Source organism: Taudactylus pleione, unplaced genomic scaffold, assembly GCF_031769625.1.
Source record: "Taudactylus pleione unplaced genomic scaffold, aTauple2 ptg000017l, whole genome shotgun sequence".
Lineage (NCBI taxonomy): Eukaryota > Metazoa > Chordata > Amphibia > Anura > Myobatrachidae > Taudactylus > Taudactylus pleione.
In genome coordinates, this window is record NW_028284419.1 from 2,789,513 (window position 1) to 2,805,165 (window position 15,653).

General features: G+C 48.1%; 1 protein-coding gene across 2 annotated transcripts in view; it reads right to left on the reverse strand.

The window, feature by feature from the left end:
• Positions 1–8,204: 8,204 nt before the first annotated feature.
• Positions 8,205–15,653, reverse strand: part of LOC148540752 (ferric reductase 1-like) — a 38,486-nt gene continuing 31,037 nt past the window's right edge. For both annotated transcript variants that reach the window (XM_088481611.1, XM_088481621.1), the window contains exons 4-6: positions 13,829–13,923; positions 11,497–11,584; positions 8,205–10,567 (exon numbers count right to left, since the gene is read on the reverse strand). In XM_088481611.1, the coding sequence (XP_088337737.1) occupies positions 10,502–10,567; positions 11,497–11,584; positions 13,829–13,923 (249 nt within the window). In that variant the 3' untranslated portion in view covers positions 8,205–10,501. The remainder of the gene's footprint in view (positions 10,568–11,496; positions 11,585–13,828; positions 13,924–15,653) is intronic.

Consider the following 15,653-nt stretch of genomic DNA (forward strand, 5'->3'; position numbering starts at 1 on the left):
TCACCCCCTGCACCTCACACTGTCTGATTCCCTCTCTCACTTCCTCACCTTACACTACCTGCTTCCCTCTCTCACCCCGGCACCTCACACTTCCTGCTTCCATCCCCCACCCCCTGCACCTCACACTGCCTACTTCCCTCTCCCACCCCCAGCACCTCACACTGCCTACTTCCCTCTCCCACCCCAGTACCTCACACTGCCTTCTTCTCTCTCTCACCCCCTGCACCTCACACTGCCTGCTTCCCTCTCTCACTCCCTGCACCTCCCACTGCCTGATTCCCTCTCTCATCCCCTGCACCTCACACTGTCTGATTCCCTCTCTCACCACCTCACCTTGCACTACCTGCTTCCCTCTCTCACCCCGGCACCTCACACTACCTGCTTCCGTCACCCACCCCCTGCACCTCACACTGCCTACTTCCCTCTCCCACCCCCAGCACCTCACACTGCCTACTTCCCTCTCCCACCCCAGTACCTCACACTGCCTACTTCTCTCTCTCACCCCCTGCACCTCACACTGTCTGATTCCCTCTCTCACTTCCTCACCTTACACTACCTGCTTCCCTCTCTCACCCCGGCACCTCACACTTCCTGCTTCCATCACCCACCCCCTGCACCTCACACTGCCTACTTCCCTCTCCCACCCCCTGCACCTCCCACTGCCTGATTCCCTCTCTCATCCCCTGTACCTCACACTGCCTACTTCCCTCTCCCACCCCAGTACCTCACACTGCCTGCTTCCCTCTCTCACTCCCTGCACCTCACACTGCCTACTTCTCTCTCTCACCCCCTGCACCTCACACTAGCTACTTCCCTCTCCCACCCCCAGCACCTCACACTTCCTACTTCCCTCTCCCACCCCCAGCACCTCACACTGCCTACTTCTCTCTCTCACTCCCAGCACCTCATACTGCCTGCTTCCCTCTCTCACTCCCTGCACCTCACACTACCTACTTCCCTCTCTCACTCCCTGCACCTCACACTGCCTGCTTCCCTCTCTCACTCCCTGCACCTCACACTACCTACTTCCCTCTCCCACCCCCTGCACCTCACACTGCCTGCTTCCCTCTCCTGCTCCCTGCACCTCACGCTGCCTGCTTCCCTCTCTCACCCCTGCACCTCACACTACTTGCTTTTCTCTCTCACCCCCCTGCACCTCACACTAGCTACTTCCCTCTCCCACCCCAGTACCTCACACTACTTGCTTTTCACTCTCACCCCCCGCACCTTACACTAGCTTCTTCCCTCTCCCACCACCAGCACCTCACACTGCCTACTTCCCTCTCCCACCCCCAGCACCTCACACTGCCTACTTCTCTCTCTCACTCCCTGCACCTCACACTGCCTACTTCCCTCTCCCACCCCCAGCACCACACACTGTCTACTTTCCTCATCCACCCCCTCACCTTACACTACCTGCTTCCCTCTCTCACCCCATCACCTCACACTACCTGCTTCCCTCACCCACCCCCTGCACCTCACACTGCCTGCTTCCCTCTCTCACCCCCTGCACCTCACACTACCTACTTCCCTCTCCCACCCCAGTACCTCACACTGCCTACTTCTCTCTCTCACCCCCTGCACCTCACACTGCCTGCTTCTCTCTCTCACCCCCTGCACCTCACACTACGTGCTTCTCTCTCTTCCCACTCCCTGCACCTCACACTAGCTACTTCCCTCTCCCACCCCCAGCACCTCACACTACCTGCTTCCCTTTCCCACCCCAGTACCTCACACTGCCTTCTTCTCTCTCTCTACACCTGCACCACACACTACTGGTACCTGCTTCTCTCTCTCACCACCTGCACCTCACACTGCCTGTTTCCCTCTCTCACCCCCTCACCTCACACTACCTACTTCCCTCTCCCACCCCAGTACCTCACACTGCCTACTTCTCTCACCCCCTGCACCTCATACTGTCTGATTCCCTCTCTCACCCCCTCACCTTGCACTACCTGCTTCCCTCTCTCACCCCGGCACCTCACACTACCTGCTTCCATCACCCACCCCCTGCACCTCACACTGCCCACTTCCCTCTCCCACCCCCAGCACCTCACACTGCCTACTTCCCTCTCCCACCCCAGTACCTCACACTGCCTACTTCTCTCTCTCACCCCCTGCACCTCACACTGTCTGATTCCCTCTCTCGCTTCCTCACCTTACACTACCTGCTTCCCTCTCTCACCCCGGCACCTCACACTACCTGCTTCCATCCCCCACCCCCTGCACCTCACACTGCCTACTTCCCTCTCCCACCCCCAGCACCTCACACTGCCTACTTCCCTCTCCCACCCCAGTACCTCACACTGCCTACTTCTCTCTCTCACCCCCTGCACCTCACACTGCCTGCTTCCCTCTCTCACTCCCTGCACCTCACACTGCCTGATTCCCTCTTTCACCCCCTGCACCTCACACTGCCTGCTTCCCTCTCTCACCCCCTGCACCTCACACTGCCTGATTCCCTCTCACCCCCTGCACCTCACACTGCCTGCTTCCCTCTCTCACTCCCTGCACCTCACACTGCCTACTTCTCTCTCTCACACCCTGCACCTCACACTGCCTGTTTCCCTCTCCCACCCCCCTGCACCTCACACTACGTGCTTCTCTCTCTTCCCACTCCCTGCACCTCACACTAGCTACTTCCCTCTCCCACCCCCTGCACCTCACACTGCCTACTTCCCTCTCTCACCCCCTGCACATCACACTGCCTGGTTCCCTCTCTCACTCCATGCACCTCACACTACCTACTTCCCTCTCCCACCCCCTGCACCTCACACTGCCTACTTCCCTCTCTCACTCCCTGCACCTCACGCTGCCTGCTTCCCTCTCTCACTCCCTGCACCTCACACTACCTACTTCCCTCTCTCACTCCCTGCACCTCACACTGCCTGCTTCCCTCTCTCACTCCCTGCACCTCACACTACCTACTTCCCTCTCCCACCCCCTGCACCTCACACTGCCTGCTTCCCTCTCCTGCTCCCTGCACCTCACGCTGCCTGCTTCCCTCTCTCACCCCCTGCACCTCACACTACTTGCTTTTCTCTCTCACCCCCCTGCACCTCACACTAGCTACTTCCCTCTCCCACACCAGTACCTCACACTACTTGCTTCCCTCTCCTGCTCCCTGCACCTCACGCTGCCTGCTTCCCTCTCTCACCCCCTGCACCTCACACTACTTGCTTTTCTCTCTCACCCCCCTGCACCTTACACTAGCTACTTCCCTCTCCCACCCCCAGCACCTCACACTGCCTACTTCCCTCTCCCACCCCCAGCACCTCACACTGCCTACTTCTCTCTCTCACTCCCAGCACCTCACACTGCCTACTTCCCTCTCCCACCCCATTACCTCACACTGCCTGCTTCTCTCTCTCACCCCCTGCACCTCTCACTGCCTGTTTCCCTCTCCCACCCCCCTGCACCTCACACTACGTGCTTCTCTCTCTTCCCACTCCATGCACCTCACACTAGCTACTTCCCTCTCCCACCCCCAGCACCTCACACTACCTGCTTCCCTCTCCCACCCCAGTACCTCACACTGCCTACTTCTCTCTCTCACCCCCTGCACCTCACACTACCTGCTTCTCTCTCTTCCCACTCCCTGCACCTCACACTGCCTTCTTCCCTCTCTCACTCCACACACTTTTAACTGCATGTTTCCATCTCTCACCAGGTGTACCTTTCACTCAGTGCTGGCAGAGACCGGCTTCTCCTCTTCCCCATCCCCTGGCTGGCAATGGGCTCTCTGCGGGTGCTTTGGCACTCTCCATGCTCCAGCACCAAGCAGGGACACATCACTGATCAGCGCTGGGATCGGGTTCCAGTGCCAGGGCAGATGCGACTGCCTTTTAAATTTGGTGATGGCTGTTAACCAATCACACGGCTACTTCTGATTGGCTGCTGGTCCGCCAACCGTGATTGGCTAGCGGCTGGCTCCAAATTTGAAAGGCACCCACCATACCTTTTTGATTGGTCGCTGGTCCACTATTGGTTCATGGTAGGGATGAACATCGGAAGCCCACCATCAAATGATGACTGACCTTCCACCATCAAAACTTTCAATGCAATGGTAACTATCCATCACATCAAAAGAATACATTGGAAAAAACTATTTCCATGACATTCGCATGTGCAATACACTTCAGCCCAGCTGGCAGTAGACAAGACTGGGGGCGTGATCAGAGACGGGACTGGGCCCGGACAGTTCATGCCGCACTTTAGTACTCCTTGCATATACTCTGATCTGATCTGTGACATGCTAGGAGTAGTAAGAGTCAGGATGACAGAAAGCATGGCACCATTTGCTGAGGCTGAAGTTGATATGCTAGACATTGAATTTTGTGTGACGTGTATGTAAACAGCTTATGTGCTGGACACACAGACAGATAGTAAATGAATATATGTCTATTCAGAAATATCCATATTATATCAAACATATCAGTGGGCCGCAAATACTGCTAAATGTTCAAATGAATGTTTGTGGAGCTCGTGCACCGGACAGCTTAATTATACCCATTAGTACAATTTCATATACAGATGTGTCCTGCTTAATCTTTGCTGTGTACGCAGCAAATCGCGCCATGCATGGTTCGAGGCGTGCACCCACGAGTGGATACACGCACTGCGTTCGCACCCAAGCTCGCAGTGTGTGCCATAGCGTTCCGTAGCATATGCTGCTGGTAATTGCAAGGCGCGATGTGTGTGCACGTTTGTAGTGTGATTGGCAAAGATGTAGCAGGACACATCTGTATGTAAATACTCTGTTGTAGGTATTTTTATTTATTTATTAACAGTTTCCTTGATAGCGCAACATATTCCGTAGGTATAAATAGAAGCATGGCCGTCCAGACCACTGACGGCACTGGTACTGGGGGGGAGGGCGCAGCCCAGTAGCGTATCTATAATGGGTGCAGTGTGTGCGGGGCACATGAGCCCCTGGGGGCCCTGCACAGCACACACTGCACCCATATTATTTTAGACTTACCTGTCTGTGGTCCACATCGGGTGTCTGCACTGCTCAGAACACCGGAAAATAGCCACCACGGCCATTTTTCCGATGTTCTGCGCATGCACAGTAGACTCTAGTGCCCGGAGGCTACTAAGGCTCTGGTGGCTGGCTAGCCGTGTCAGTCAGCTGCTGGCCGCCGGGGAGAGAGGAGGGGGCCCCGCACGGGGAGTGCACATGGGCCCCCTCCTCTCTTAAGACGCCCCTGGCGCAGCCACTTCCGGAGAGGTGTGACCATACCCTCTTCCCCAAAGAAATTAATAAAGTAATGTGCGTGGCACTACTTTGCTCAGTGCAGGGGGTGGTTCCAGGTTAGAGAGGGCAGCTCCCCCCCCCCTGCGTTTGCCTATGGGCTCCAGTAGGGCACTTCTCTCTGCCCTCTACCACTGTGGCCACAACTGTATAGCAGTACAGCTGCAGCTGTACCAAAGTAATTAATAAACTAGTGTGCGTGGCACTACTTTGCTCAGTGCAGGGGGTGGTTCCAGGTTAGAGAGGGCAGCTCCCCCCCCCCCTGCGTTTGCCTATGGGCTCCAGTAGGGCACTTCTCTCTGCCCTCTACCACTGTGGCCACAACTGTATAGCAGTACAGCTGCAGCTGTACCAAAGTAATTAATAAACTAGTGTGCGTGGCACTACTTTGCTCAGTGCAGGGGGTGGTTCCAGGGTAGAGAGGGAAGCTCCATTGGCAAACGCAGGATATCTAGAGGGGAGATTTCCAAATGCCTGATTTTAGAGCGAGTGTGGCCAGTCCATGAAGAGGGCAAAATTAGCACTTACCAGCTTTAATATGTGTCATACAAAGTGTATTGTGTGTCATAATTCCAGCATATACAGATCCTGCTTGAGCTGAATGTTTTTATTTCAGATGTGGGCACCATTCCAGGGCATGAGAGCAAATCTGGGAATCTGGGGGAGCAGCAGAAGAACCTAGCATTGCCCTGGACATATATGTACATATTGGTCTCCTTATGCACTGGATAGTGTATTATTATACAGTATTATTAATTAACCCTATTGATGGTCTATAGCAGTGCACCCCCAACAGTGCATGTTTTCCATATCTCCTTATTGGTGCAGAAGTGTATTTATTACTGGCTGACACATGTTAAAAGATCCAAAGTTGTTGCTAATTATTTAATTTGTGATACTGATAAGAACATCTATAGTATTACTATTTCTATTGTGGTCATGATGTGGGCTGGGGAGAGGAGTATCCAAGCAACTGGACCCCCCCTCCCTGCGTTTGCCTATGAGCTCCAGTAGGGCACTTCTCTCTGCCCTCTACCACTGTGGCCACAACTGTATAGCAGTACAGCTGCAGCGTCACATTCAGCAGGGAGAGGAGACTGCTGCAGCAGCAGTTCCCCCTCTCTCTCACTGACCTATGTGCTGCTGCGACTGTGCTGCTATTAAGACGAGGCCGCAGCAGTAGTGAGCAGAGCAGTGGGGGTGGCCCAGCCACAGGTAAGTAGCTCCCCCCTCCTGTCTCTGCACCCCTGAATCAAAGTAGATCATCTCAGCTCTGTGCAGACACATGTCCTGTTTCTACTTCTCCCCTGTGTGCATAATGCAGTGAACAGGGGAGTGAGAGCACAGGCAGTGTGTCTAGCCTTGATGGAAGGAAGTAGAAGGTGGGATCTGCTGTTGAGAGAACTAATAGTAATAGCCATTGATGGGGAATAATGACTTAAAGACCCTGATTTGTCCTAATAGAGGGATGGATGGAATTGGACATGGGCGTCTGATGCTTGGTAGCCTAAGGGCCAAAGCAACATCACCTGTAACGCGATATACAAATGAAACTTACTTTATTGCTGTTTCCAGACCTGTAGAAGAGTTATATAAGTGTATTTTCAATTGCTAGTTTAAGACATTCCTAATTCACTCGGCTACATCACTACCATACCATACTTGCCAACTTTCCCTGATTGTCAGGGAGACTCCCTGAAATAATAGCAATCTCCCTGTCTCCCTAAAGAGTCTAACAATCTCCCTGCACCTTACCCCCATTATGAAGCTGTTATCTAAAAGAAAAATATATACATTCAATGGGTTCATTAATATCATTTCCCTGCATTAGATATAAGGACAATAATCGCTATGGCTACTTGCATTGTCTGAGAAGTATCAGTGTGTTTTCATCAACACGTAAATCTTACTAACTGCTTTGGGGCTCATTTACATTTAGATGTAAAACTTTATGACACGCCCCCCAGATGTAGCAGTACACGTCCACCTTTATAGGTGCTGCTTTCACAATCTCCCTGAAATGCTGTTTCAAAAGTAGGCATGTATGACTACTACTTATCTACCTGGGCAAATGACTAGGAGGAAGCATTTTAGTTATACAGCTGCTCTTGTGCATACATATTGTGGGTTTTTCGAATTCTTCAACACAAGCTACCTAACCAAATCTAAATGGTTATGCTGGTTCAATACATACTTGACATTTTCATACTTAAAAACTTTCCAATTACTCCCTCAAAAGGTTGAAAATACCCCAAGGCTCCTTGTCATATAAGAGTTTCAAAGGCAAAAGCAACAACATAATTCAGCATGTTTTCTGCTGCCAATACAGACAGTCTCTGAAGTAAGTGGGAGACGATGCAGGATGAGACCCTTGACTTTGCAATAGTCATTAGCATCTTCTGTTACCAACCCCATATACAGGAAGCAGCTTGCAATTCTCCTATTAGCAAGGCATCAAGATGAATCGATACCTTGCACAAGAGCAGATGGATATGCACAAGAGCAGCTTTATAATAAGCGTTCTTGGACCAAGCCTGAGCCATTATGACTCACTAAAAGGCTGCCAGGAAGACATCTGTGTCATCTTCTTCCTTCATTTTCTGATTAAAGACAGTAACAAGTATTTGATCAGAGCAAACGCAGCCAGAACCTTTCTTGACTTTCATATCGCCTGATGCAGTGTAGGGCCATCTTAACATATGGCTGCCCAGGGTCCCATTATTCTAGGGGTATTTGAGCAGGGGCGGGCTGGGCCAAGGGGTATCTACATGGAGTGTGTGGTCCCTTCCTCCATGCATAGAGAAAGATGCTCCCTGGCCGCTCTAATTGTGAATTGCACACATAACTAAATTATCAAAAAATACTAATCACCCCCTTTCCTTCTCCTTTGTCCCTTTCTTGCCTCTTTTTTTTAATTAATGAGATAGTTCAATGTATGTAAGTTGCAAGGTTGTTAACTTTAATGCATGATTTTTACATAAATAGCTACATTAAATATCCCACAGCTTGATGACAGCCACCAAGCAACAGCCAATCGGAAATGTTGCCTCCATTACAGTATCAGTATGTACAGTATACAGAAAATAATGTTTATCAGATGTAATGTAATGTACAGGCTGCAGACGATCATTGACTCCCACATTTAATATACCTTACTAGATATATGTACACTTTAAAGATACTGCCTATGTGGCTGTATAATATCTAAGTAGACCTTGATTTATATTTAAGTGCCCATAAGTGACGCTTTTATGATATTGTCAGCCTTGCTTTGGACCACAAATGCTGGGATGTAATAAAGGAAAAATGCGGTAAAAACCCAGTTTTCAGAGTTTTTTACCACATTTTCATATGTAATAAGCCCCAGCACAGATTTTTGATGCGGAGGGGAATGCCAGGTTTTTCTAGCGATACCCTAGAGAAGCCTATGGGCTTCTTACCGCAGCCCACTCCACACTGCTTCGCCGCCGCCCTGCAGTCGCCCTGTACCTCTCACTGCCGGCTCCCACTCACCTCAGCTTCCTGCTCACTCCTCCTGAGTCCCCACCTTCTTCTCCTCTTCTTCCGGGTGCAGGGAGAAGGAGAAGGAGCCCGGGACTTCCTGCAGAGGTCACCAGCAGGAAGCTCCCGGGGCTAGAAGGGGGAGGAGACACGCGGAGACCCCCTCACTCGGCGGCAGCAGCTTCGCACAGGGCAGCTCTTATTACAAGAGCTGTTCTTTGCGATAGTAATTGCATATTTTAGTACATATGCGATTAGTATCGGTGTGGTGACTGGCGGGATGTACACCGCATGGATAGTACATCCCACCAAAAGGGTCTTTAAACTGAAAATGGTTCTCTGCAAGAAAACAAGATAAACACATATAGTAGTTGTATTTCACAGTAAAATAAACCCTCTATGTGCTTAAGTTAGTCTAATTTTTCTTATTAGACAACAAATCGATTGCTTCACAATAATTTTAAGAGAAATCCTAAGTGCTGAGAGGGAACTTTTCTCAATTACCAATATTGTGTGAGCAGCATAATACTTCACTGCAATCACTATAGGTGGTGGAATTGGTGAGATGGTTATAAGTCCTTCTAACGCGTTTCTTCCATCCTGCGGATTTTCCTTTGAGAACTGCAACAACATTTGTGGTGCTGTTAACTAGCCGGATGGTGTGTCTATGTGGCACCATCACACGGACAATTTACATATCTGCGGCTAAACCTACTAAGAATTAATAACTGCATGGAATGTGTCATTACTCAGCCAGACTATACTTGTGCAGCATCACTACTCAGACAATTTCTTTATATGCTGCTTAAATTGCCAAGGATTTATAACAGTATTCAAGTTGTTACTAACTAGTTGGGCTAAGTGGTTATACAGAACCACTACACGGGCAGCCCTTATACAGTATATACTGCATCATTTTAAAGTGACCTTTACACCATTTAGAGCAGTGGTTCTCAAACTCGGTCCTCAGGACCCCAAACAGTGCATGTTTTGCAGGACTCCTCACAGAATCAGTGAAATAATTAGCTCCACCTGTGGATGTTTTAAAATGTTTCAGTGAGTAATGAACACACCTGTGCACCTGCTCGGTGACCTAGAAAACGTGACCTGTGTGGGGTCCTGAGGACTGAGTTTGAGAACCACTGATTTGGAGCATTGAAGTATTAGGTGCTGCCATGAAAGGAAATATGCACATGTGATTATTCGTTTGCTAACAATCATGGAGGTGTGGCGGATGTTTGCCTATACAAGTGGAATACTACTACAATATTGCAAAAAATAAATTGCTACAATTTGCTACTAACATCGATTACATGCAGCCCTGTATCCATTATTGTCCTGGAGATTCATCAGTGGTCCCGCTGGGAAGCCCTTAATACAAGTTTATTGTGTGTATTTTCCAACTGCAAGAGCAGTAATTTGTGATGTTAGGATATTAAGATATGAAATGTTTTCATGATTGAAGTGCTTATAGGGTTTTTTATTAATGGATGATTTTTTTCTGATATACCATTAGTTCTTTGTATTCTGTAGGTATATGCAATTGTGGTGAGTTTTTTTATTCATTTATTTTTTAAATGTACAGTATGTTGTGGTATTAAAGAGACGTCCTCTAAAGCATTTCAAGCAATCTATGAACATGTGTTCATGCAATCATACAAAAAGTAAAAGTACAAACAGGTATTATATCAAAACATATTGAAAGAATCTGGGAATATTGTCCACTTCACTTCTGGTTCTCAGTCTTCAGATGGCAAGCAGGGTGTAGATCAATACAGTACTAATGAGTACTAACTGGCTTAAAGCTGGAGCCTGAAACATAAAACGCATGTTACGTGCAGTTGATTTGCAAGTATGTTTCCAGCACTCATGGTGTAATGAGAAGGTTTTAGTTAATATTCTGGTCAATTACCAAGGAGTTAAAGTGGATTACGGTGTACAGCTTTCAAAGCTGAAAATGGAGGCGAAGCAGGATAAGGGGAGGGGTGCGGCGCGGGCCCACGGGCCAGTGGCATGAAGAACGGTGGGCGGGCAGGTATGCCCGTCCTTCCTTTTACACCTGCAGTCAGTGTATCCCTCATACCTCTGCTTACATATTATTTAAGGGAGAAATACCTGGGCTAGAAGAATCCTCAAACAGTTGGGTGCGAAACTAAATACGGCCATTAAGTCCAAATTTGAATACAAAGGGCCCCATTTACCAACGAAAAGTAACCCCTTTATTGCTCGCTAAAGGGGTTATGCCGCTTTTCTGTATTTAGTAAACAGCGGTAATCTTAGATTACCGCTGTTTGTACAGCATCGCTCTCACCATCTTTTAGAAGGCTAGAGCGATGCAGGCCCCTTTGCCGGCAATGAAGACCCGGCGGTGCCTTTCCGGCTTCAACGAAGCCTTCCAGGCACTGCCGGGTCTCCCTGTCATGCACATGCGCAGACGGACTGTCTCGCATGCGCGTGACATTGGAGCCCCGTCGCTGGCAGCGTTAGGCTTCCAGCAGCCCAGCTGAGGACCTCGCCGAGGATTATGCTTATATGATTGCAGACCAGAAATGATCCCAATGATCATTGCAGAACCTTTTTCTTGGAACGTGAAGAACTGAATCTTTTTTTAAGTAGGGAGTACTGTCCTGCTCTCTAAAGGAGAAATTATCTCCAAATGTAAATCGCAACGGAATATGTTGCGCTATATAAGAAACTGTTAATAAATAATCAGTAAATATCACGTCACAGAATTCACTTACCAAGAGCTCTGGTCCTGCGGAAGTAGATGGTATAACATCACTTAGAATGTTCGTCCAATATGTATTGAATTCTTGTACCACTGTAGCCCTAAAAGAAATTTTGGTAATTTTTGTTTAATAGGATTTCAGAAATCACAAAAATACAAATGTACCATCGTTTTATTATTTCCTAACAAACTGTTTACCTGCTTAAAGATTCCTAAAGAAGAATGCAACCCACTGCCCAAGTTAGTACCTCATCTATGTTCACCCACAATGAACACTTAGGGGTAAATTTACTAAAGTGAGAGTTTTCAGAAGTGGAGATGTTGCCTATAGCAACCAATCAGATTATAGCGATTATCTTCTAAAAGGTGCTAGTTAAATGTTAAGAAGAATCTGATTGGTTGCTCTAGGCAACATTTCCACTTCAAAAAATCTGCACTATAGTAAATATACTCCCTAGTATCTTGTTGCTAGGGAATATGGGCCTGATTCAGAGCCGGACGCTCTGACAAGAGCGCTCGCTCTGAATCAGGGCCCTCCTACCTAAAATTGTAGCGGCCTCCTGGCCGCTCGCATAGCTGTGGGTGACCACCCACAGCTTATGCGAGCGGCCAAAAAGATGGTCGCGATGGTTAAGACCATCGCGACCATCGGGCTTGCGACGAGACCCTGCGGTAGGGTCTCGCTGCCGCAAGCCCAGGAGTGCTTTTGGCTCTATCAGACTAGTGATGTCAGTGGGGCCTGCCCCAGACGGTAGGCGTTCCCATGGGAACGCCTCCGTCTGGGCAGCAACGCCCCCAAAGGGGGCGTGCTGTCACTCACCATCGACAGCACGCCCCCTTTGGTGTGAGACCCATCGTGACGGCTTGGCCGTCGCTATTCGGGTCTCACGCTTGGGCACGACGGAGCTCCCTCCGTCGTACGCATGCGCACTAGGGCACCATCGACCCTCTTGCGAGCGCTCAGCGCTCACGAGCGGGTCTGAATCAGGCCCTATGTTCAGAATGTAGACACCAGAATGTCGATATGGGAAAGAATGTGAAAATGTAATGTCGACAATGACATTGTGAATGTCGACAGAGAGAATACTGACAGTCAATTTTATTCCATTTTCGGGTTTAGGTTAGGGTTAGGCTGCTGAAGGTTATAGTTAGGTGTAGGGTTGGTTAAGTCATCTATGCAAAAAGTGCATGGTGAATTTGCCAACTGTTGACATTCATAATGTTGACATTTCACATGTTGACCTCCTGTCCAGCTTCTTACACAGCCAAATTCACTGCCATCAATATTTACAAAATCTTGTTGGGCCCAATACAGGATGATGTTTTTTTTGGGCCATATCTGTATAAATTGATTTCACATTTTTGTGGTCACATTTGTCACATACAGTATATGCATGATCAGCACAGAGATCAATGACAATGTCTGCCTGCATTATGGGTAGCAATAAACCTGTCTTTACCCACAACCCTGTATGTGCAACCTTACCTACAACCTTGCACTCTAAGCCTAGCCTTTCCTACATCCTTACAGTTTAACACCAGCGATGTCTACATCATAGCACACAAAAACTAGACTTGCCAACACCTTTGCACTCTAAAAGCATCCATGCCTATAACCTCACACTCTTCAGCCGACTTTTCCTACACCCTTAAGGCCTGATTCAGAGGTGGATGCAGCCCAGGTCGCTGCTGCGTCTTTTGTATCAGTTGATCTGAAAATTTATGCTAATTCCACAAGAGCCACTGCTGGCTTCTCAGATCCACTGCCTGCATCCGTAGATTCACATAGCAACCATCACGGGGACCATCGGACATCTGAGCAACCCTTAAGTTTGTCTGTCTACCACAACTAAGCTACCGAGGCCAGTGAATCTGCATCAAAAGATGCAGTCTCTAGTTTTAGCATGTCACAACAATGGAGGTGGCGCCTCTGTTTTCAAAGCCATTCTCCCTCTCTGCCCCCAAAAGGCTGTGGCTAACACAACACTGTGACTGGGCACCATCACGACACAAGCGCACTACGCTCCGACGCATGCGCACCAATCAAAGTATCGGTCATTTGCCACCAACTGGGCTCTGCGTCCAGGTCTGAATCAGGCACCTACACTGAAAACCCTGTCATGCCTACTGCCTTATATTCATAACTTGACTTTGACTACAAGTTTGCACAGACAACATGTGTCTATAATCTAACACTTGCCTACTTTCTCACACTGTGAACCCAACATTGGCAAATACTTTTAAATCAGATACAAAATGTTCACCTTTTGGTAATGTAACCTGGGGTATTGTTTGTACAGTACTCAGTGTTTAATGCACTTAACTTTGCAGATAAACTCCATTACCTGAACTGTATATCTGACTTGACACTTGCTGGTGGAGGTAGCCAAATCACCTCTACACTTGACTTAGGGTTTCTCGATGTGTGGCTCACTGCACTCTGTGGAACATCATGTTAAATAAGGATGTTAAATTACATTAACAGAATCAAGCAAAGTAACATGCAGCAAAGTAAAACCTGAAAAAGAGGACTTACAATGTTTAATATTATTTAGTAATAAAGTATCTCTGGTATATCCAGTAGTAAGGATGCTGGTCTCTGGTACCAGTTAATTCTATTCTATTAGCCAAGGAAAGAATTTTACTTGCCAAGCAGTTGTTGGGTTTAGCAAGTACATGACTGTGGGGTACTCCTTATAGCAAGGCATCTCAGTTATAAAGAACCAGATAATGCTAGTTTGCATACTTGAGCACTGATGCACAAGGCAATTCACTGAAGGACCTATTTAAAAAATCATCCCAAAAAACATAGCTATGTCAGGAGACTGCAAAAAAAAAACAGTCACCATGGCAGCTCAGTACCCCTTGGATGAGCTGCAGTCCAGAGACAGCCGGAATTCTGGACTGACAGAGTTGCAATGGCTGCCAGGTCTATTGTGCATATACAATAAATCTGGCAGGCACAGGAACCGGCGCATGCGCACAAACATTGGTTTATAGGGACTGCATTGGTTGCAGCCCCTAGAAGCCAGAAAGGGCTGTCAGAAAGGCGGAGGAGCGGCCTAGTATTGGAAGCACACAAGGGGAGATGTACTAAGCTCTGAAAAGTGATAAAGTGGAGAGTGATAAACAACCAACCACTCAGCTCTTGTCATGTTACAGGCTGTGTTTGAAAAATGACAGTTGAGAGCCGATTGGCTGGTGGTTTATCACTCTCCAGTTTATCTCTTTTCAGAGCTTAGTACATCTGGCCCACAGTCTGTTAATCTCAGCCCGGACTGGCAGTTCCAGAGGGAGAAAACACCTCCGCCTGGGACCACCTGTCCTGTGTGCAACTAGCATGATGCTTCCAACGGGAAACCACTGCCATTGAGTCAAGTGCATGGACTCCAAATGGCTCATTGGGGGTGGTGGATTTTACTGGAAGGGCTGCAGCCCTGCACCCCGTAGCTAAAATCTGCCATTGCCCAGTAATCTTATCATGTGCCAGACCAGTTAGTTGTCAAGGACCGCATGTGTGAGCCGACTTACTAGACTTGAGGTTCCAGTTCCAAATTCAATTAAAAAAATAAAACTTATATCAAATTAGTTTTCTAAATAAAAAAAAAATATGAAAAAAATGCTTTATTTCAATAAAGCATTTTTACCCTATGGGCGTCTAATGCCATTCTGAGATGGTAGGGCTGATTCAGAGCCGCCCACTATGCTGATATTCATGAAAAATGCCAATTTATTTTTCTGTGTCTGAGTTGTACCGTGCATGCATCCCGATTTTGTTCGTAAAGAGTTGCAGATCAAATTTAGACACACAGTAACAGGCGTTCCTGGACGGTGATTGGGGGGTAATGGGGGTGGCTAAAAGGACACATGGAAATGTTACATGCAACGGGAGTGTCTCAGGCAGGTAGTGGGCTTGTCGTCAGAAGCAGTTGTACAAAAGACTTGTTACGTATAATGATAAATTGTGCTCCAGTCATTCAGCTCCAAACTTTCCCTTTTCTAACAGATGACAGGAGCTGATTGGCTGAAGCACCATTATCATACGCAACAAGTTTTAAAACTCTTTTCTTATGGTTAAACTCGTTGATAAATGGGCCCCTTAGACCCTCAGTTTTTCCACTTGAACAATGAGAAGTGACAATGAATTGTAACTTGAGAAAGAAATCTGTC